The sequence below is a fragment of the Eleutherodactylus coqui genome, chromosome 10 (genome assembly GCF_035609145.1).
Source record: "Eleutherodactylus coqui strain aEleCoq1 chromosome 10, aEleCoq1.hap1, whole genome shotgun sequence".
Lineage (NCBI taxonomy): Eukaryota > Metazoa > Chordata > Amphibia > Anura > Eleutherodactylidae > Eleutherodactylus > Eleutherodactylus coqui.
In genome coordinates, this window is record NC_089846.1 from 56,222,062 (window position 1) to 56,244,688 (window position 22,627).

General features: G+C 44.7%; 1 protein-coding gene across 3 annotated transcripts in view; it reads left to right on the forward strand.

The window, feature by feature from the left end:
• The first annotated feature begins 774 nt into the window (after positions 1-774).
• The window catches only part of NOTCH4 (notch receptor 4), a 57,169-nt gene continuing 35,316 nt past the window's right edge, over positions 775-22,627 (forward strand). For all 3 annotated transcript variants that reach the window (XM_066581031.1, XM_066581032.1, XM_066581033.1), the window contains exons 1-3: positions 775-909; positions 14,649-14,730; positions 16,695-16,831. In XM_066581031.1, the coding sequence (XP_066437128.1) occupies positions 813-909; positions 14,649-14,730; positions 16,695-16,831 (316 nt within the window). In that variant the 5' untranslated portion in view covers positions 775-812. The remainder of the gene's footprint in view (positions 910-14,648; positions 14,731-16,694; positions 16,832-22,627) is intronic.

Genomic DNA, 22,627 nt, shown 5'->3' on the forward strand with positions numbered 1-22,627 from the left:
CTGCTGAAGATGGCCGCCGGGATCCTCTCTCTCTGTGGACCGCAGGGCTTATGTGCGGTCCATTGCCGATTCCAGCCTCCTGATTGGCTGGAATCGGCACGTGACGGGGCGGAGCTACACGGAGCCGGCATTCTGCACGAGCGGCCCCATTGAAGACAGCAGAAAACCCGGACTGCGCAAGCGCGGCTAATTTGGCCATTAGAGGCCGAAAATTAGTCGGCACCATGGGAACGAGGACGCTAGCAACGGAGCAGGTAAGTATAAAACTTTTGATAACTTCTGTATGGCTCATAATTAATGCACAATGTACATTACAAAGTGCATTAATATGGCCATACAGAAGTGTATAGACGCACTTGCTGCCGCGGGACAACCCCTTTAAATGTCTTCTCATACATGAGACATTTTACACCTCACGCCGATATTGTAGGTTTCTTGGAGCAAACTAAATTAACAGTAGGTCTAATGATCCACGGACAAAGCTTGCTGCATTAAAACTGATCAGATGGGTAACAAATGGGCAGTAGCGATATTTCTGAACTACCTGACTAGAGCTAAGTTTCCTACGTTTCCCATCATAAATGAAATATCTAGCACACTAATATTTCCCCTCACATCCCACCCCCTCCTGCTGGCTCGGTTCTCAGGCTCTCCCTATTGTCTGCAGTCAGGAAGTTAACAGGGTGCAGTTTGTCCTATAATGATATAGGATGGGGGGGGGGGGCACTTTCCTGCATCTGACCTCACTCATTCTCTTATTGTATGATGGGGAAGGAGTTGTGTGGAGCTGGGAGACGTAGTGGGATGCCCACATGTTGGTGAGAACCTTCCTGCCTTGGGATATAGGTCAAGCTGGAATGGGCACCCTTTGGATGCTTTTAGCGCTGCCTTTTCTAACGATCTGCAAAGGTAAGTCATGACGCATACTGGGCAGAAAGGTGAAGTGGCACAACCATGGGCAAGATGTCACTGGTGCAGTAATAGTCACACATTGCATTAGTAGGGAGAGCATTGGCAGAATGGAGGATTGTTAGTAGCATAGGAAAACAAGTAGCAGGATGAAGAGGTGATGGGTCAGGACAGGAATAGCAGAATGTGAATGCAGTTCGGAGGAGATGGCGGAAGAGGTGTTGAAAAGTTTTCAAGAGCAGGGTATTCAGGACCAGGAATATAGCATTATCCAAAGGTCAGATCTGTTCTAGTTCAAAGTAGAGATCTTGTGATGTGACTGTACTGACGTCCACGCTGAATCACCTCTGTGCCATTCTCATAGTCTAGGCTTTGAGAGAAGTCTTACTGTGCTATTATACAAACGCCATCCTATGGCGGCGTATTTCTGAAGCTTCACTGATTTATAAGTGTGCAGATGACTATTGAGAACACGGCTCCACGCAATCACTACTCTTAGGCTGCGCCCACATGGGGCTGATTTCCTGCGGAATGTCCACAGCAGATCAGCCACCTTCAAACCCATTTGGTGCGGGTTTGAAGTGGGTGTCATCGCGAATTCCTGTGCGAATTCATTAACAGCGGGTGAATTGCGCAGTGGAGACGGCGACATAATTGACATGTTGCGAATTTGAGATCCAAGCCACATGTCAGTTTCCGCACAGGTTTTTGCAAATTATGTCTGCAGCATGTGGACGAGGTTTTCATAATCTCATCCACTTTCCTGCTACTGCAAATGCAGCCGAATTTCTGTGCAGAGGGTCCGCACGGAATTTCGGTGGCAAATCAACCCCCAGCCTACATTCACAAGGGCATATGCTATTTCGGTGCGTGAAAATCGTACCCACTTCACTGCGCGTATGTGCATTTTAAGTGCGCATGCCTTTTTTTTTTTTTTGTACACGTGCGTTACATCTGTATTCGTTGCGTTTTTCATGCAAGCAACAAAAAAAAACCACGTGTAAGAAGGCCTCATTGATGTCACTATATTTTACCGACTGTCTTGGCAGCATGTATAAAAACACAGTGAATACGCATGCAACTCTGTTTTTGCTGAATTTTTACACGATCCTATAGATTTTAACCCTTTCCAATCCACTGTCTGACCTCTGAAGACATTATGATTTAAGGCTGTGCAGTTTCGATGTTGGAAGACATCCGTCGGGGTTCTCTTACTGTATATTACCAGCCTCTCTGCTGTCGGAGCCTATCCAACGTGTCACCTCATGCAGTACTTGCTTTAGCCAGCATATAGCGCCATTGTATAACGGCAGAAAAAGAGTAAGCCCCCTAGGAAAACCAGGATACAAATTGGATTGGAAAGGGTTAATGGCCGATATCGGTCCGTGATCAAATGTGCTGTTTTTTTCGTTTTGTTTTTTATTTTTTTATGGACCTAAGAAATGCACATCTGAATATTCTAATGCAAATCAGTTGGGTTAATGCTATCCATATTACACCCGTAAAAACTATGGACAGGAAATATGCCTGTGTGAATATGCCCTTATATTTTGATCATGGCAAATCTCCCAATTAACATGACATGTAGTATCACTTTGTATGTTGTATTAGCTGATCACTTTAGGAGGTTATAACGTAGCACTTGCATCGGGCCCTGGAGCCCAAAGACCATTCTACTGCGTAAGACCTCAGTATTCTAAATGGCACATCTGGTACGGACTTTGTATTGGGGGCCAGGAGATTGAAGTTCAACCTCTCTTCTGTATGACCGCCTTCTCTTGTAAATCCAAATGCCTGATCAATAGTGGCGCTAAACGCTGCATGATTGATATGTCTACCGGTCTTCTTCTGTTGATGCTGTAGATGAATTCAAAGTTTGACTTTTCTAGGCAGCTGCTATCTGTTCAGTGCAAAGTACCACTTTTATTATACAGCTCTTCTTTCACTATGGACATAGTAGCTGTTCCCTACCCAGTACCACTTCTCTTACTATACACCTTCAGGCTTTATTCACACAGGCGTTGGGATTTTCAGCCGCCTGCATCACAGCAGAAAATCGCATGAACGAGAGAAAGTCGCGGCTAAATCTCATGTTTTCTCACTAATTCACATGGCCAGGTGCAGGGCCAATACACCTCCCCCTGCCTTCGCCGGCTGATCGTGGCAATAGAAGCTCCCATAGAAGCCTATGGGAGCTGCTGGCAAAGAGAAGGAGCTTAGTAGCTCTGGTCATGCTAAACTCCCTCCCCTTGCCAGCAGCTCCTATAGGCTTCTAAGGTAGCTGCTGGCTGATCAGAGCCAAAACATAGGGCAAGACCTATCTTTTCCAACCGCATGTAAAAGCGGCCAGCCAGCAGCCTATGTGCTATCTTTTCCAGCTGGCCGGAAAATCGCATATCTAAACTAATGCATTAGAATCCAATGCTTCAGATGGCCATGAGATTAGGCCAACGTTTTATGACAGACTAAATCTAGTGTTTACTGCACTGTGTAATGGCCAAATGTAAGAGGGTAAACCCATTTGCTGTGCCTGCCTAGACATGAGTAGACTTCTATATGATCAAGGACCTTCAGAGACAGAGGTCACATGATTATGTACAGTGATTCCTGTGGAGTGAAAAGGAATCATTAGCCTCACCCCTTCCAGAAAGGTCTTGAAACTCACTTGGACTCCCTCCGTGCTGATATTGTGAATGAGGACTAAGGGCTCACTCACCTGAGTATTGTCATTGCATATAATGCAGTACACAGCAAATACACATATAACGTGCATTTGCTGCTTATATTAAATACCCCATAGACTCTATTGGTGCATGTTAAGCACCAAATAGCACTTGCTGCATTTTTTGTTCACGTGTGAAATAAATGCAGGTGCGAGTGACCGAAGAGAAATCAATGGTCTTTTAGCACTGCGTATTACTCGTGTGAAAAAATACACGCGTAAGACACAATGGCAATGCATCCGTGTTTGTGAGCCCTAAGCCCTGCTTCTGGGTGTTTTGATGGTGGCCATCTTGACCATATAAGTGATTCTAGTTGCATTCCAAGAGGACACAGAGCAGCAGCATATGAGAGCCTGCAGCATGTATGAGCAGTAGCAATGCCAAGAAGGGGACCAACCTCAGGAGCAGCAGCAGATATTGAGGCCTACTAGTGACGTGACGGCAGCCAAACAGCGGGAGCTAAAAGTTGTGTGCTGCCAGCGAGAGGGTCCTGATGATCTGGGGGCTGAAAACAACATCATGACATGTGGAGATAGAGGGTGTCTCCCTTCCCTAAGGGACTCGGTCCCAGTCTCTATTCATCCTAGTCCCTAGTGTGCACACACTAATGGACTGGCCTTATACATCCTGCAGCTTTGCTGCATCTGGGTCCACAACACCGTTGTCGAGTCCCCTTCTCTTACTATGCACCTGGTGTTCAGTGTATAGCCCACTTCTAGGATGAAATTGCTGCAGAATTTCCTCAGCAACTTCTGCATGAAAAACATGGATGGGAATGGACCCTTAATCAGGTGTATGTTCACTGCATAGTAGCACTTCTCTTGCTTTGCATTCACTTTGCATTATTGTGCACAGGTGCACCTACAGTACATGTGAGAATAACGGAGCTGCTGCGTAAATAATGTGGCCGGAGTACACAGGAACTGCAGACAGGACAGAGCAGGATGTAGCTGCAGAACATTGCGGCTATCCAGAAATAGTACAAAGCAAGCTGACAATAAATCAAGTGTAAGAAATGGCAGGAGGAAGTCATCACACGGAAGGTGCGGAGAAAAGCAAACGGGGATGAGCAGGAGCCAATCAAGAAAAAGATGGAAATCTATAAACCAAAAACTTAAAGGGAGAGATTTATTAAACTAACTAAAAGAAAAACTGTCTTTGTTGCCCATAGCAACCAATCACCAAGCAGCTTTCATTTCTTGTAATGCTCTTGAAAAATTAAAGTTACTGTGTGATTTGGTTGCTATGGGCAAGAAAGATAGTTTAACTTTTAGGCCGTTTCCTAAATCTGCCACTTAGGCCTCATGTCCACGGGATAATTATTTAAAATCCGCAGCGTTTTTCCCGAACGCGGATCCGCGCCCCATAGGAATGCATTGGACACCCGCAGGTAGTTAAATACCAGCGGATGTCATTTTCCCTTCAGGCGCGGATTGCGTGTTTGGGAATAAAAACGCGACCTGCTCCATTTTCATGCCGGTCTCCCGCTCGGACGGCTCGCGCAGGCTTCTATTGAAGCCTATGGAAGCCGTCCGGATCCACGGTACACCCACGCCTGAACTTCTGCTCTCCCGCGCTGCCGGCGTGCCAAGCACATCCGCCGGGCCGAAGAAAGAAGATCCGGCGGCGATGGAGGGCAGGTCCGCAGCGTCCGGATAGGTAAGTAAATCATCTTTTTTTAGCAACATGTCCGCGGGAAAGCAGGGACCCGCTGCGGGATTCTGCATGAACAATCCGCGGTGGGCCTCATTTTCTCTGGACATGAGGCCTTAGTCTTCCTATTTGATTTAGCTGGGTGGCAAGCATGGCGGTCACCCACCTTTCCTAAAGCCTCGAATGGTGACTCTGCTGGGTCATGAAGCCAAACGGTACTTTTATACGTCATGTGGCATTACATTCCCCATCATGCATTTTTTTTGTTTTAAAATTAAAGTGTTAAAAAAATTCACAAAACCCCTGTGGGGTGAAAATGCTCACTACACACCTCAATGAATTCTCTGAGGGGCCTATGAAAATAGCACATGGCAAAAAGCCACCTAGTGGAAGATGACTTCTCTATAAGTCAATGTCCGACCTTCTAATAGGCCTTGTAACATGACTAAGGATATATGCCAGAAGGAGAAGGAAAAGATAATCAACTACAGGCAGGCTGGTGCGGAGTTCATATTGCAGCGTCCCCTAGGGTGACCCCAGACACGGCATATGTTGAGGAGCTTGGAAGGAAAGATGGCAGCTTGTCACAGTGGCACTTACTACGCTTCCTCCCAGAGGGACGCATGTAGCCTCAGCCAGGGCAGCGCTGGGCCTATTTCGGACACCCCTTGGAGAGGGATGCCCAATAAACTTGTGAACAGGTATAGGGGTTGTCATGGGTGATGCCACCTTTCTGTTACCCACCGAAAAGACCCTCAGCGATAAATAAATGAACCGTAGACTTGTATAACGTACCTCAGGTCCCTGAGAACAGTCAGCGCCTGGCAAAACTTTACTTCTCGTCAAACACTGAGTGAAAGGCAGAAATAACATAGGACAGATGTGCAGGACAACAAGAATCTTCTTTAGTACCTCTACACGGTGATGCCAGGGTGCAGGACAGCCTTGTAGGATAGCTGAATTTTAGTATGTCTATGCGGTGATCCCAAAGTACAGGACGGCTGGGTAGGAAAACAGCACAAGAGTACCACTGCACAGGGGCTGGGCTTTCACTCACCATCAACACACTCACACTCTCTCTCTTTTGGGACTCACACAGTGACTCTCCACAGTCGCTGGCACACAGAAGATCAGGAACCGCCATTCTTCACCACATGGGAGTTGAAGGTACCCCCATGTTGCTGGTCCTCTCTCTCAGGAACCCAGAAGAATAGAGCCAAAGAACTCATCAACAACAACCAAAACACTCATATTTATAATCTCAATCATACCATGTGACAGGACATAAACGATACATTTGCAAGCATCTCCCAGGCTCATGCAACACCTAACCTCTCACTTGCTGCAGCTGTGCAATACACATAACAAAATGACTAGACATTTTTGCACAGTGCATCTACAAAAAACATTACATGTATTATATTATGGAGGGGGCCAGAAATAGATGTACTGGGCCACTAAAGTTCCCCCCTACTTAAAAATAAAACGACTCCGGCACCTCCAAAACAGAGTGTAATATCCGGAGTCAGACTACATTCAGTATATATTCAGTGTCCCAATTCATCTGTGAGGACTCTACGTAGTCACGGAGTGTGCAAGGCAAAACCTATAAACACAACTCCTAGCCCCTGGTTACCTATGTGTAGGACTAACCCACTCCCGGTGTACTGAGACTATCTGGTAGTGTCACTTTCTAAATCTAGCTTGGGTTTATGACAACATGTAAGAAATATGAGGTTTTCTATTAGGCTAAACAGAATTCAGGATTCACTAGTATAGCTATGGAGCACATACATAACTCTTCTCTCCACAGACAAAAGGAATGAGACAAGTGGAATGAACATCACTTTCTCGACTAAAGAACTGAAACACACTGTTGCTAAACTTCAAAAATAGAGAAGGACGTGTGGGGGGTCAAAACACAGACCGTTGAGCTAATGCTGTCTGCCTCCAAATTGGTTTCAGGGTTGAGTACTCAGACGACACAAATGGTCAGCCACATGCACAATGGGAATGCCATGAGTGAAGTGACAGTTTATTCAAAGTTACAGATGATATAGGAAAGGTTTGCTGACGTATTGATTTGATTACTGCGCATGCCCCAGGCATGCATAACATCTGCAGATTTTTAATTAGCATTACACATCTTTCAAAGGAGTCTCCTACATGAACAATGCATCAATGTCCGGTGACACCTGTAATAAAAACAAAACATTCCTGGACGCTTCTACTAGAAAGGAGTGAACTTTCTCAAGGGAAAGGAGGCATGAGAGAGAGAAAGCCGATAAGGATTCAAAGTCATTATTATAATTGGGTCTAACATTTTCTAGGTAAAAGGTGAAATTAATACAGATACATGATTGAAGCAAAACAAGCAAAGAGATACAAAATGGAGTCGCTGTAGTCTATTATTAAGCGTCGGCCCTTACATGTATAAGCTTAGACCTTTAGCAGAAGAAGACGCAAATTATAAACACATAAGTATTCTGTGAAATACACTTATCAATTTAAAAGGCATAAACGTGAATTAACCCCTCACAGACGACTAGCAGGAAAAACTGAAGAGACGAGTCGAAAAATCATCACTCTCCCGAAGAAAAGTAGTAGTCTATGGTACAGACAGTAGCTTACGTTAATACCACTGTCCGTGACTAAAGAAAAGGTAAAAGGAGGGCCCCGCCTACTGGGACAGACCTCCCGTGGCGTAAATTTGCAGAAAATAGAACATGCCGCAATTTATTTCCTGCTGCGTAAATCCACGATAAACTTCTGCGTGTCGGCATTGGCAGGCAGGAAAGCTATTAGGTTCAATAGAACCTAATAGCTGCGGAATTCCGCTGTGGAAAACGTGGCAGAAATCCGGCCGTGTGCATTAGCCCTTAGGCCTCATGTCCACGGGGAAAATCAGGCCCGCTACGGATTCTCCATGGAGAATCCACAGCGGGTCCCTCCTGCCCGCGGACATGATGGCTGAAAATAAGAATAAACTCACCTGCTGCGGTCCGTGCGTGTCTTCCTTCGCGGCCGGATCTTCTGTCTTCAGCCCGGCGAATGTGCTCGGCACGCTGTCTGTGTGCTGCACGCATGCACCGGGCACATCCGCCAGGCCGAAGAAAGAAGTTTCCGGCCGCGAAGGAAGGAAGACCTGCATCGCCCGGAGCAGGTGAGTTTAATTCAGGCGCGGGTCTCCTGCGGATCCGGACGGCTTCCATAGGCTTCAATAGAAGCCTGTGGGAGCCGTCCCCCCGGGAGACCCGCACTTAAATGGAGCATGTCCGGATTTTTTCCTGCACGCGGGACCCGCGCCTGCAGGGAAACATGACATCCGCAGGTATTTAACTACCTGCAGGTGTATAAACATGCATAAAAGTGGTGTGACGAAGGATTCACGGGTGGACAGGAGAAACCATAGTCCAGTTATCTGTGGGTCATGATCCTGACAACACACTCTCTTCTCTCCAACTCTCTACCAGTTGACACTCACATTTGGAAAAAGGGATGCACTGTATGGCGGCTCCTCATTTTCTCTCTCTCCTAGCATCGAAGGGATACTTTCATATCTTGGTACAGCAAGCCCAGGGCAGGCTGTAGATTCCTTTCAGCCTCTTCCATTCTGGGCCACACAGGCTGAAGGTGCCTGCATGGTCCTCTTGCAGCACTTCCAACACTCCTCTCTCTTACAAGCCCAGAACAGAAATCTTTTGCACACACCTTGCAATCACATATAAGAAGCATGGTCAGGTGACCACCAACTCACAACATAAAACAATGCATTTCCAGACAGACATCTCACATACTAGACAGTTAACTTTTTCAGTGCTGCAGCTATGTAATGCACATCAATCATTCAACAGAGAAGACACTGACATTACAGTTGACAAACGCATACACACTGTTATGGAGGGGCGCAATTGTTCTGGGCCATTACACTACCATGAAGGAAAGCCCCCCCGCACTTATCATCGCCCCACGGCTGCTTCACCAGGGATGTGATACGTGCGTGGGGGCTTTCCTTTAATAGGGAAAGTGTGTAGAGCAATTTTTGTATGCTCTTTGTGCTATTCTTTCGCATTGTGCACTTTGCACAGACTGTATGGTCACGGAATATGTCATCTGATTGATTAATTTTATTGTTTTACTCCAACAGGAAATAGTGTTGTATATTTTCCATTTGATCCTTGTCTATTTCTGTTGGCCTCTGACTGGATAGCATCCATGAGACTACTATGGGGATCACTATTACTACTGGGACCACTATGGGGGCACTGTTACTACTGCAGCCTCTATGAGGGTCATTATCACTATTGGGGCTACTATGGGGGTACTGTTAATACTGCGGCCACTGTAAACGTCACTATTAGGGCTCGTTCACACAGGTGTAAGTGCATTTCAGTGCTAAAAATACACTGCATATTTGCTTACACCCGCGTTTTTTGTGCGCTGCAATGTATTTTTATGTATGCAAATACACTGTATCTTTGCCAACGCAAAAAAACAAAACACTGCCAAGTTTATTAGAATGGTGCGCAAATGCACAGTGAATACACAGGTTTCCTGTGTATTCACTACGTATTTGCACCCGTCCAGTCACTTCTATTCCGCTGCCATGCTACATATTTTTTACCGTGATTGCCCATTGTGTGAAAAAATAAGCTCATGTGAACCAAGCCAGTGCAATCAATGAGTTCTCTTCACTGCATATTATGCGCATAATACGCTGCACAAATACGATCATGTGAAGGACTCCTTACTATACAATTACAGTTGGCCCTTTAAAGGCAACCATAAGGCTGATGTGGCCCCCGGTGAACATGATCTAGAACATCTGTTTCTATAGATCCTCTGTAGATCCATAGATACGTATAGCCACAGATCCTCCATAGATTGCCTGTATAGTCATAGATCCTCCATAGGTCACCGGTATCTGTTTATTAAGTTCCCTCACAAAAAAGGAAAACAACAGGAAGGTCTCCACCCTCCACATCCCTCCACATCCACCTCTCTTCTTGTCTTGTGCGCAGATCCCGGATTACATGTGCTTGCGTCATCATAGCACATCACTCACTAGTCACTCAGCTCTATCTTCTGATTATCTGTATCATCCAACTTTGCAAACTTTCTTCTAGGAGGATCTTTATGTCCCTCCATCCATCTGATATAGAGTAATGCAGAAACAGTATCTGGTCGAAGTGCAGCCTCTTATACATGACCAACCCGAAAATATACCTCACCTTAGGGCAAAAACTCATGGACGTGTTTATCTCCCCTTATACGTCCGTGATAATCACAGGACAAAACCAAACCACTGATTTTAATAGTTCAGTGGTTTCGTTTTCACTATTGAGATGTCTCTGACGTGAATACTACGGCCGAGAAAAAATATGACCCGCCCTATCTCCCCCGCACGATGTATTCACTAAGATCGGGCAGCACCTACCTTTCTGCAGTTATTTTCAAACTCCTGCGCTCTAGTGCAGAGTTTGAACTGCCAGCGAAGGGGAAGAAATTTCTATACCGGCGAGCGTAGTTGCGCCTATGGCAGTGTGTTTTCGCCCTGAGGTGCTATTACACCTCACGATTTATCATTTGGATGAGCGGATGATTTCTGACTTCACTCGGACAGCCTGTTTATACAGGCAGATACATCGCTGTTCGTTCATACAAGAAATCGTTCCGTCGTTCACATTTGCAGTATAAATGAATGAGACGGACCGAAAGACTATTTAAATGATTTTTTGAGGGACTTTACATGCATCACCTCATTAGCGCCTATTTGTTATTATGTGTTTGACAAAATGTAGATTACATATCTCGGCATACGAAGTCACATACCGTAGCAAAAATCTGAATACGGAAAAATATAAATCTGTTACGGACAGCTCCGTACTAGTCAGCAGAAGAGTATTGGGATCGCTACGATGAAATCAGTGATCTCAGGAATTTTTAAAGTTGGTATGCAAGGCCGAAAATGACATCCATCCAATTGAGCGTATTATCCCCAAATGTTGATCCAGAGGAAGGCAAGAAAACCCCAATGAGGTAGGAGCTAATTTTCCTCATTTTAGGAATAGAATTTCTTCCCAACTCCAATCTAGTAGTCAGAATAATCCCCGGATCACGGAGCCATCTGAAGGAATCACTGACTATAACCTGTAGTATCGTAACGCTCAAGAAATGTGTCCAGGCCTCCCTTGTACTTTTTTATCGAGTTCGCCATCACCACGTCCTCAGGCAGAGAGTTCCATAGTCTCACTGCTCTTACAGTAAAGAACCCCCTTCTATGTTGGTGATGAAACCTTCTTCCCACTAGATGTAGAGGATGCCCCTTGTTACAGTCACAGTCGTGGGTATAAACAGATCATGGGAGAGATCTCTGTATTGTCCCCTGATATATTTATACATAGTTATTAGCTCGCCCCTCGGTTGTCTTCTTTTCTAAATTACATAACTCTAATCTTGATAACCTCACTGAAACGCTGATTGACTGCACAAATTAAAAAGCGGTTTTCCAGACAGCGCCGCCGGGATTGACCCGGGTTGGAGTGGAAGCCACCGCTCTAACCTCCGTGTAGTGGTCTGCGCTCGTAATTGCAGGCGCAGCACTCACTGAAATCAATGGGAGCTGAGCTTATAATGGCAGGCTTGGGCTCCAATCCGACCCCAGTGTATGCCTGTGGTGCTGCCTGAAAATCTCACTGCTTGTTGTAAGCAGTATCTCCCCAATCCCAGCTCCGTTTTCTCCTTTCTAATCTACTAAGGCTAGATTGACACAAACGTATTTGCACAGCAATTTGCTCGCACAAGACGCATTGAATAGAACCCTTTGATTTCAATGGATTAGTTCACATTAGTGTATTTTGCACGCATTTTGTTTGTGCAAAAAAACATGCAGCATGCTCTATTTTCCTGCGCCGAGAAAGAGCACATATTGAGCTAATGGGGGCACACTATTACTACTGCAGCCACTATGGTGGACACTATTACTACTGCAGCCACTATGGTGGACACTATTACTACTGCAGCCACTATGGTGGACACTATTGCTACTGCAGCCACTACTGGAGTCACTATTAGGGTTTGTTTACATGGGCATAAGCGTATTTCAGTTGCGCAAATACGTCACATATTTGCATGACCAAAATTCGCCTATGTGTGCATTTTTTGGGCGCTCCGGCATGTTTTTGTGTGCCCAAATACACTGCATATTTCCAGACAAACAAGAGAATGCAGTTGGTCCAATTGAAATGGTGCACAAATACACAGGTTTCCTACGTATTTGCGCTGGCCCATTAACTTCAATGGCTTATTGTGATGCGTAATACGATCGTAAACGCTCATGTGAATGAACCCAGTGAAATCAATGGGTTGTATTCACAGTGTATTACCGCACCAATGCGCTCATGTTAAGAAGCTCTTACTATACAGTCTGAGGGCTTATTTACGCTGCCATAGGTGCAACTACGCTCGGCAGCACAAAGCATAGGTGCACCTGAAGGAGGGAGAATTCTTCTCCCTTTGCCGGCAATTCAAACTTTACACCAGAGCGTGGGAGTATAAAAAAAGAGGCGGGTAGATGGCGGCTGCCGATCCCATAGAGATCAGTGATTATATATTTTATTATATATATCCCATATAAGGGGATAAAAGTAAGTTTGTGTGAAATAAGCCACACAAAAACAATGGGCCCCTTGGAGGCAGCCAAAAGGTTGATGTGGCCCTTGGTGAAAATGAGTTTGGCACCTGATGTACGAGGTCATTAATAAACATATTTAAAATAACAACAAGGCTGCAGCTTTTATTTCTTATACTGCTGAGGTAAAATGAAAGCTGTGCTGTGATTGGTTGCTATTTCTTATACTGCTGAGGTAAAATGAAAGCTGTGCTGTGATTGGCTGCTATTTCTTATACTGCTGAGGTAAAATGAAACCTGTGCTGTGATTGGTTGCTATTTCTTATACTGCTGAGGTAAAATGAAAGCTGTGCTGTGATTGGTTGCTATTTCTTCTACTGCTGAGGTAAAATGAAAGCTGCGCTGTGATTGGCTGCTATTTCTTATACTTCTGAGGCAAAATTAAAGCTGTGCTGTGATTGGCTGCTATTTCTTATACTTCTAAGGCAAAATTAAAGCTCTGCTGTGATTGGTTACCATTTCTTATACTTCTGAGGCAAAATGAAAGTTGCGCTGTGATTGGTTACTATTTCTTCTACTGCTGAGGCAAAATTAAAGCTGCGTTGTGATTGGTTGCTATTTCTTATACTTCTGAGGCAAAATGAAAGCTGCGCTGTGATTGGTTGGTATTTCTTCTACTGCTGAGGCAAAATTAACGCTGCGTTGTGATTGGCTGCTATTTCTTATACTTCTGAGGCAAAATGAAAGCTGCGCTGTGATTGGTTGCTATCGGCAACAACAACAGATTTTCTTTTAGAGTGTTTCCATAAGGGTGTGGTGCCGGCCTACTTTTCCGTGGTGCACCCTGCATCCCTTACCCACACTTTCCAGCAGACCAACTATTTCATTTTCCAACCCTTCATGCGGCGCAGTACCTTCCCATGATCTTTGCTACAACCAGATCATACAAGAGACACTTCTAGGAGACGCCGATCCCTGGTGGAAGCTGAAGTCATGAATATTTCCTTTATGCATCTATAAAAAATCCTCCAGATTTGGCTGCCACAATAGGAAGTAAGCACAATTGTCAAAAGTTGCTGGCAGCGCGTCCGTATCCGGAGCTAGAGACATACAATGATGGGGAACAAAAGAGCTGTGTAGGTCCTCTGAGGCTCATGTAGTCTGCGCAGTGCCGCCATATTATATAACCGCTCTGCAGGTGCTTTATATACAGAAAGCTTCTGCTGCGCGGGGGGCTTATTGTATTTTTTGTGCCCACAAGACACGTTCATTTGCACACAACAAACAAAAACACACCAATTTAAAGGGCTAATTAGTCTAATGAGTTCCAGAATTTCCAGCAGAACTACACGGTGTATCACGCATCTCCTCCATATCACATGCATGCATTTTCGCACCCCTATTGGCTCCTATGGGGATCTTTGGTATACAAATGCGCAGGAAAATAGAGCACGCTGCGTTTTTTCTGCAACCACAATGTGCAGGAAAAATACATACATGTGAACAAACCCATCAAAATAAATGGGTTCTATTCTCTGCGTATTACATGCATAAATTGTGCACGCGCAAATATGTCTTACCCAGCAGGTTTTGATTAATTCAGGACTATTGTAAAGGATTCTGGGTAATTAGGCCTCCACCAATCGTTATTAATTTTCGCAAATAATTTCAAATTCCCTTTTCTAGAATTCTCTTTTTTGGATTACTTGTTGCACGCTTCTCTCTTATTTCAGCTTCACAGTACAAAAACGTACAAGAACCTTGCCTTAATGGAGGAAGAGCCACAACTCTACAGAACGGAACCCAATACTGCAGGTGAGTGGATGTGTAATATAGATCTTATCACATCATACAGCCTGGACTTTACCCCATAGATGTGTACTTCAGCCTCGGCACATGCCGCAGCGTAAGAATATGTTCTAGTTGACCAGCTTCAAGCATGACCTCCATTTCTGGGTTCCATACCCATAATTGGAGAGGTACTGATTGAGGGCATGTGGGGAGTGATGTGTCGGACGACTGCTGCTAGCCACATTGCTCTGTACTGTCTGCTTGAGAATGGCGGGATCAGAACTCCTGCTGTCACTTTCAATCAATGGCAGTGAAGCCGTTTATTACACTTCCGGCTCTGACCACCAAGGATACGTCCTTAGGCTGCATTCCCACGAACGTGTATCAGCTCGGTTTTAATGCCGAGCCGATATACGTCGTCCTCATGTGCAGGGGGGGGGGATGGAAGAGCCAGGAGCAGGAACTGAGCTCCCGCCCCCTCTCTGCCTCCTCTCCGCCCCTCTGCACTTTTTGCAATGGGGAGAGGCGGGGCAGGGGCGGGGCTAATGCACAGAATTTAGCCCCCGTCCCGCCTCCTTTCATTGCAAATAGTGCAGAGGGGCAGAGAGGAGGCAGAGAGCGGGCGGGAGCTCAGTTCCTGCTTCTGGCTCTTCCATCTTTCCCCACGCTGCACATGAGGATTACATATATCGGCTCGGCGTGAAAACCGAGCCGATATACGTTCGTGGGAATGCAGCCTTAGGCCTCATGTCCACGGGGGAAAATCAGATCCGCTGCAGATTCTACATGGAGAATCTGCAGCGGGTCCCTCCTGCCCCGCGGACATGAGCGCTGAAAATAGGAATTTAAAAGAATTTACCCATGCGTAGCGGTCGGGGAAAGCCTTCTCTTCCTCACGGCCGGATCTTCTTTTTCGGCCGGCGGATGAATTCGTCACACCGGCGGCACGTCGCCGACGTGCCGCGCGCATGCGCCGGGCACATCCGCCGAGCCGAAGCAAGAAAGATCCGGCCGTGAGGAAGAGAAGACCTTCCCCGCCCGCGCCGGATGAGTAAATTCTTTTAAATTCCTATTTTAGGTCTCCTGCGGATCCGGACGGCTTCCATAGGCCTCAATAGAAGCCTGCGGGAGACCCGCACGAAAATGGAGCATGGTCCAGATTTTTTCATGCTCCATTTTTTTTTTAAATCCCTTTTATTGACCATCCGCGGGTATTTATCTACCCGCGGGTGGTCAATGCATCCCTATGGGGTGCGGATCCGCGGGCAGAAAAAGAGTTAAAATCTGCTGCGGATTTTAATTCTTATTTTGCCCGTGGACATGAGCCCTTAATAGTAAATGCCCAGAATCCCCATTAATAATACAAACACATGACGCTTATACTAGACAGTCTTAAAATATGCTGAATATGTTTAGATTGTCGTGTCTAACTTTTTACCACCTATCAGTTGGCATAGTTTTTGACAAAAGTTGCAACAAAATTTTGGCTCAAATTTAGAACATTTTTTGGCATTTTTAGGCCAAGCTCCTTTCACAGGCCACCATTTGTTAAAAAAGTTGTAAAATGTGTCACACAGTTTCTAAAACACATTATAAATGTGATGCAAACCATGTAAGACAGGTTTCTAGTGCAATTTACAACAGAAAACTGGCAAATTTTCAACAGTAAATCTGCTCCACCACTTTCTCCCTGCATGTGTTTATACGGCCACACAAGTCATATATCTGCGCAGAAACAATCGGGTAAGCTGAGAATTGCCGAGGTACTTTGTACACTTGCTCAGAGGCCATATAGTTCTAACAAAACCAGGCTTCACAGTAGAGCTTGTTCCATTCACCAAGGAAGTCAATGGGCCCCAATGCAGCAATCAGCAGCATAACTGGATGAGGTCCTAGAAATACATATATATAATTTGAGCATAATAAAATAACTTTCTGCTGTAGTTTGTCAGTTAAGGTTACAGTAAAACATTTCTACTTTATCACAGGTGTCCAGAGGGTTTTTTGGGTGACCACTGTCAGCTCGCTGGACCACCTTGTTCACCATTTATCTGCCAAAATGGAGGTACTTGCTCACGTCTGTCTGCCACAGAGTATCGCTGCACGTGTGGGCCTGGATGGACAGGTGAGGGCGTAATCATCATGAAACTGTAGAATTTACTGAACTGAATGTTTGGACATAGTAACGTAGTATTTGGGGCTGAATAAAGAGCTGTGTCCATCCAATTCAGCCTTTTTTCCTGCATTGCTGATCCCGAAGAAGGCAAACATCCCAATGAGGTAGGAACCAGTTTTCCTCTTCGTAGGGAAGAAAATCCTTCCTGACTCCAATCTGGCAATCAGAATGAATCCCTGGATCACCGACCCTTCTGAAGGAATTAGTGACTATAATATGTAATATTGCTATACTCAAGAAAGACGTCCAGGCCCCTCTTGCACTCTTCTAGTGAGTTCTCCATCACCACATCCTCAGGCAGAGCGCACCATAGTCTCACTGCTCTTACAGTAAAGAACACCCTTCTATGTCACTGTAGAAACCTTTTTTCCTCTAGATGTAGAGGACGCCCCCTTGTTGCAGTCACAGTCCTGGGTATAACTAGATCATGGGAGAGATCTCTGTATTGTCCCCTGATATATTTAAACGTAGATAATAGGTCACCCCTCAGCCATCTTTTTTCTAACTAAATAACACCAATGTTGATAACCTCTCTGGGTATTGTAGTCCACCCATTCCATGTATTACTTGAGTTGCCCGTCTTTGTACCCACTCAAGCTCTGATATGTCCTCCTTGAGTACCGCTGCCCAAAGCTGTCCACATATTCCATGTGTGATCTGACCGGTGACTTGTAAAGAGGAAGAACAATGTTCTCAAAGTTCTACTGCCATTTTCCTTGAGGTCCTCCAGGATAGCATTTCTTAGAGACCCTTCAAACATTTTACCCAAAATAGAAGGAAGACTTACCGGCCCGTAATTTTCCAAGTTCACTTTTTGACCCCTTTTTGAATATCAACATTAGCTATGCACCAATCCAGTGGAACAGACCCCGTCACTTGGCTTCTGTTATATTTGGTGATCTATGGAAAACCCTTATGAGGATTTTATTATTGTTTTCCCACCATGTATCTCTACCCATAGAGACTCCACATGTTCATCTCCCTCAAGGTCCAGATAGTATCCTCAGCAAGTTCTATCAGCGTTAGATTTAGACCAGCCCTTGAGTCAGCCCAAGTTGTGACCCTTTTGAAGCTGATTTTAACCCCTCATTTGCTACCGCAGACAAATCTTGTTGGTTTTGCTCACAAATGACCCATGAGAATTTACTGTTGATACGACTTGTGTGTACAATCATAATATAATTAAGATGTGTGTCATAAAAAGTGGAAGTGCAGACATTCTGTAAAGACTAAGGGAGGAATGGCTTCATCTGGTGGAGACGTGGCCCATTATTCTCCTCAGTCCCATCCATAAGGACTCTTGTCTATGTCCTTACAGCTCAGATGCAGACAATGGATTACCTAAATTAGACAGCAGCTCTGTTCCTTCTTCCCTTCAGTGATCGTAGATATTACCACAGGATCTAGAACATGCATGTAAGCTATGTGACTGGCACTGTGTGGCTGGCATTGTTTTGGGGGCACTGTATTACTGGCATTATCACATGATCGCTTGCAACCCCTGGCTTATCCGAGCACCAGGGTCTTAGCAGACCACAGCCCAGTTCTTCCAGTGACAACTGTCACTATAGGGGTGTTTTCCCTTGTAACTGAGGCTCTTATGGATGCCACAGCTACAGCAGGAAACTGTGAAATTAAAAACAATGACAGTGTGAATGTCCTCCAGAAGTCTTGAATGACATCATGGGGGATATAGATATTAAGAAAGTTACAAAAATAAGTTTAAAAACTATGGAATAAAATACAAATAAATAAAAAATGAAAACGACCCTTCACCCCTGCCAACATAAAGCACTGCAATGTCCTCCTTGTAATCCAAGACTATGCAAATTATGTATCAAATAGTTTAAAACAAAGTGAATTCATTCTTGTACTTTATTTTAGTGTAAATATAATAATTAAAAAAATAAAGAACTATTAATTTAAAAAAGGTTCTTTTGTACTTTTTGTCCACATTAGCCATAAAAAAACAAACAAACAAACAAAAAATTTCAATGGAAAAAGAGAATTAAAAAGTAGTCACATTATGATGAAGATAGGACCCATCCATCGGTCATGAGAATGGCAGTGTTAAACAATACTAAGCTTACCTGCTTTTTTCTTCTTCTCTCTTTCTTGGCAGCCAAGAAAAATAAATAGGGCCATAAGACCACCACATGCATTTAGTCACTAAAAAGTGTCTGGTCTTTAGCGGGTTAAAAGGGAACTGTCACTTTGTACATGGTGTCCTATATGCATGGTATAGAGTTGGAGACATTGAGCAGATTGCTATAAGATTCAGTAAAACATGTGTTTTAGACATTTATAGCCTTGTTATTTCTATGTTTAGGAGTCTGGTGGGTGGTTCTATCAGTGACTGGTCCTGTATCACTGCATACAGTGGTAGTTGACAGATAGGACCACCCACTGGACTCCTAAGCATTCCCTGTGAATTTTATTTAATCCTTTAAAAACTGCTCTGTCTCATCCAGTAGAAAGACTTTCGGCTCTGACAATCTGTAGAGCAGAAGTTCCATTTTCCCTTTATTGAGAACTGCAGAGGCATTTTCATAATTTAACTATTCAAATGGTTTCCAAGAAAGACACAAATCAGACCAAACCCGACCCTATTTTTTCTGGCCAGTCATGTAATTCCTCTGCGTTACAACTTTATAAGGAAGTGCTATTGTTCTGTATTCCAGTAACGCTGTAATCGTTTTATTAATTGAAATTTGTCATCAGTCATCATTGTCTCTGGTTCATCCCTCAGACATTCCATTTTTCCTTACAGTTGCAATCAAAATAATTCAACCCCCACTGCAAATTAGGTTTAATTGCCAAATTTACAAACTTCCAAATTTAAAACAATCAAACAAGAACAATTTAAATAGCTCAACACAACTAATATAACAAGTGTCTTTTCCAAATTCACCACAAAATTCCACTTTTAATGACTATTGCAGTCTCAGGATTATTCGCCTCTTCATGAGAAGTGTCTTTAGTAGTTAGTAAAAAAATCTTTTGCTGTTATATCCTGCTGCAAACATGATACATAGCCAGACTTCAGCTTCTGACAGCAGTCCTGAGGAATCTTATCCCATTCTTCATGGCCTCCAGGTCACTAGTTTTCTTGGTTTTGCGTGCTACTGCGGCACGTCACAGGCCGGCAAGAGCAAGGGCAGTGGCTCTGCTACTCCTACTGTCCCAAACTGTGCAGTGCGAATGGTGTTCTAGTTTGGCAGTGGGTGCTACCTGTGAAGTTGGGCAGGGTAAGGTGGTGATTGTCACGTTTGTGACGCCAGGCTGTATGTAGACCGAAACCTACTCTGGTCAAAATAAGTAAAATGTAAAAATAAAAAGGGAAATTGTCCTATCTTCCTGGAGAGTAGTGTGGTACCTCAGTGCAGATGGTTTGGTGGTGGGAAGGGACTCCAGGAGACATAATTAAATGGTAAAACAACAGAACATTTTATTTGCAAAGAGAGATCTTCACTTGGGGGCAGTTACACAATTTGCATTACGCTTAGTTAAGGTAAATGATTACAGTTGAACGATTGGAATACTCCTTGATCCACATTGATTTATATTCCAGCTTTTCTCTCTAGGGGTTGTCTATAGAGTTCTTCTTCACTCTCTCTCTCTCTCCCTTTTTTAATTTTCCTGATTGTTAGATTATTCTTTCTATCTTCTCCTTTACTCAACCTTTCTCACTTGTTGTCTTCCTATACTCTCAACAATAACAAGTACTCACACTTTTCTTTCCTCTTTCCCATCGCACTGGCTTTCTATTGATTTTGCTTCCTCTTCCTTGACTTCCTTGATTCTTCTCAACTCCCTAACTTCTCTCCCAGACTTCATCACATCTAACCTTTTATCTGCCTCCTCTCACCCAACCTGTGCGGAGAGCTTTTCCTCCAATCATAGGCTCCCTACCAACTAGCTCGCTGGCTAGCCAATGCCTAGGCTATGTTGGGGTGATTGATACACATAACAGCAGGCTAGGGTGGATTACCAGTATAATGCAGGGTTATAAATATAACAAACAACTGAACATTTAAAGGCATATACACATTTCCATATGAAGTGACCACATAAGTGCTAAAGTGACCCTAATCCAGGACACTACACTGCAGCCACCTTCTTCACATTTTCAGGTGACTATGATGGACATACAAGAATTTTCCAGGACTTCTTCTGAAACCAAGCCTTGGTGAACCTTTAGGTATCCTTCGGATCATTGTACTTTTGGAAGCTTCAGCTTCCTAACAGAAGGCATGATGTTTTCTCCTAGTATTTTCCGATACTTGTTGAATCCATCTTGCCCTCCACACACTTCAAGTTTCCAGTGCTGAAGGAAACAAAGCAGCCCCATAGCAACACAAAGCCACCACCATGCTTCACTGTACACAGGGTGTTCTTTTCAGCCCATACTTCATTCTTGCTCCTCTAGACATACCACTGATCTATAGACCCCAAAAGATCTATTTATTTATATGATTTTGAGCATGTTAAAGCTGACATTTCTTTGCTTTTGGCTCAGTAGAGGTGTATGTCTTGGAGTTTGGTAATGAAGACCTTCAGCATTTAGTATGCGTCTTACTGTGTAAATGAAAGCCTCAGTGCTGCTACCACCAAATCTTGCTGCAGGTCATCTTTTGCAGTCACTCTAGGGTTTTTGGCCATCTGCCTCCTCAGGAACCTGGTGGCATCCAGTGATGGCTTTCTCTTTCTGCCATGTCCAGATAGTGTAGCCAATGTTTCTTTAGCTATGAATTTGCAAACTCTTCTTCAGGGCTTAGTCAGACGGGCGTTTTTTGCCGCGATTTGCGGATCGCATGACGGATGCGCATCCGCAAATCGCGTGACCGGTGCACGCAAGTCGCCCGCAAATCGCCCAAAAATCTGCTCCTAGCCACGTTTCATTAGAAACGGGCCGGAGCTGTCCAGCGCATTGCATTCAATGGAGACGGCAATACAGCCGTCTCCATTGAAAGCAATGCGCTGCGGGCGAGCCCGGGATGAATTGTCGGTAAGGGCTTAAATATATAAGCCCTTACCTGCAATTCATCCTAAAATGTGTTAAAATAAAAAAAAATTGCATACTCACATTCTGCCGGCAGCTCCGAGCGGCCGTCCTGCAGTGGGTGTGAAGGGGGTGTGAGTCAGACCTGCCCCCTGATTGGCTCAGCGCTGAGCCAATCAGAGGCATGCCTCACTCACAGCCATTCATGAATTCATGAATGGATGTGAGTCAGACCTGCCCCTGATTGGCTCAGCGCTGAGAGGCAGCAGTCACTCACCCATTCATGAATTCATGAATGGGTGTGTGAGTGAAACCGGCCTCTGATTGGTCAGGCTGTGACCAATCAGAGGCAGATCATTCAGCAGGCGGGGATTTTAAAGCCCCGCCGGCTGAATAGTGCCGAGAAGCAGTTCAGGAGAACTGACAGCGGCCGCGGCTGGACTCCGGCTGCAGCGGAAAGGTGAGTATACAATTTTTTTTTATTTTAACACATTTTAGGATGAATTGCAGGGAAGGGTTTATATATTTAACCCCTTCCCGACAATTCACCCCGCGCACGCCGGCAGCCCATTGCTTTCAATGGAGCGGCTGTATTGCCGCTCCATTGAATTCAATGGGCAAACATCGTTCTTCTCTGCACAGCTGTTACAGCTGTGGCAGAGAAGAATGATTTGTCTTCTATATGTTCTCAATGGGGTCGGCGCTGCTGCCGCCGGCCCCATTGAGCGCATATACAGAAGCGA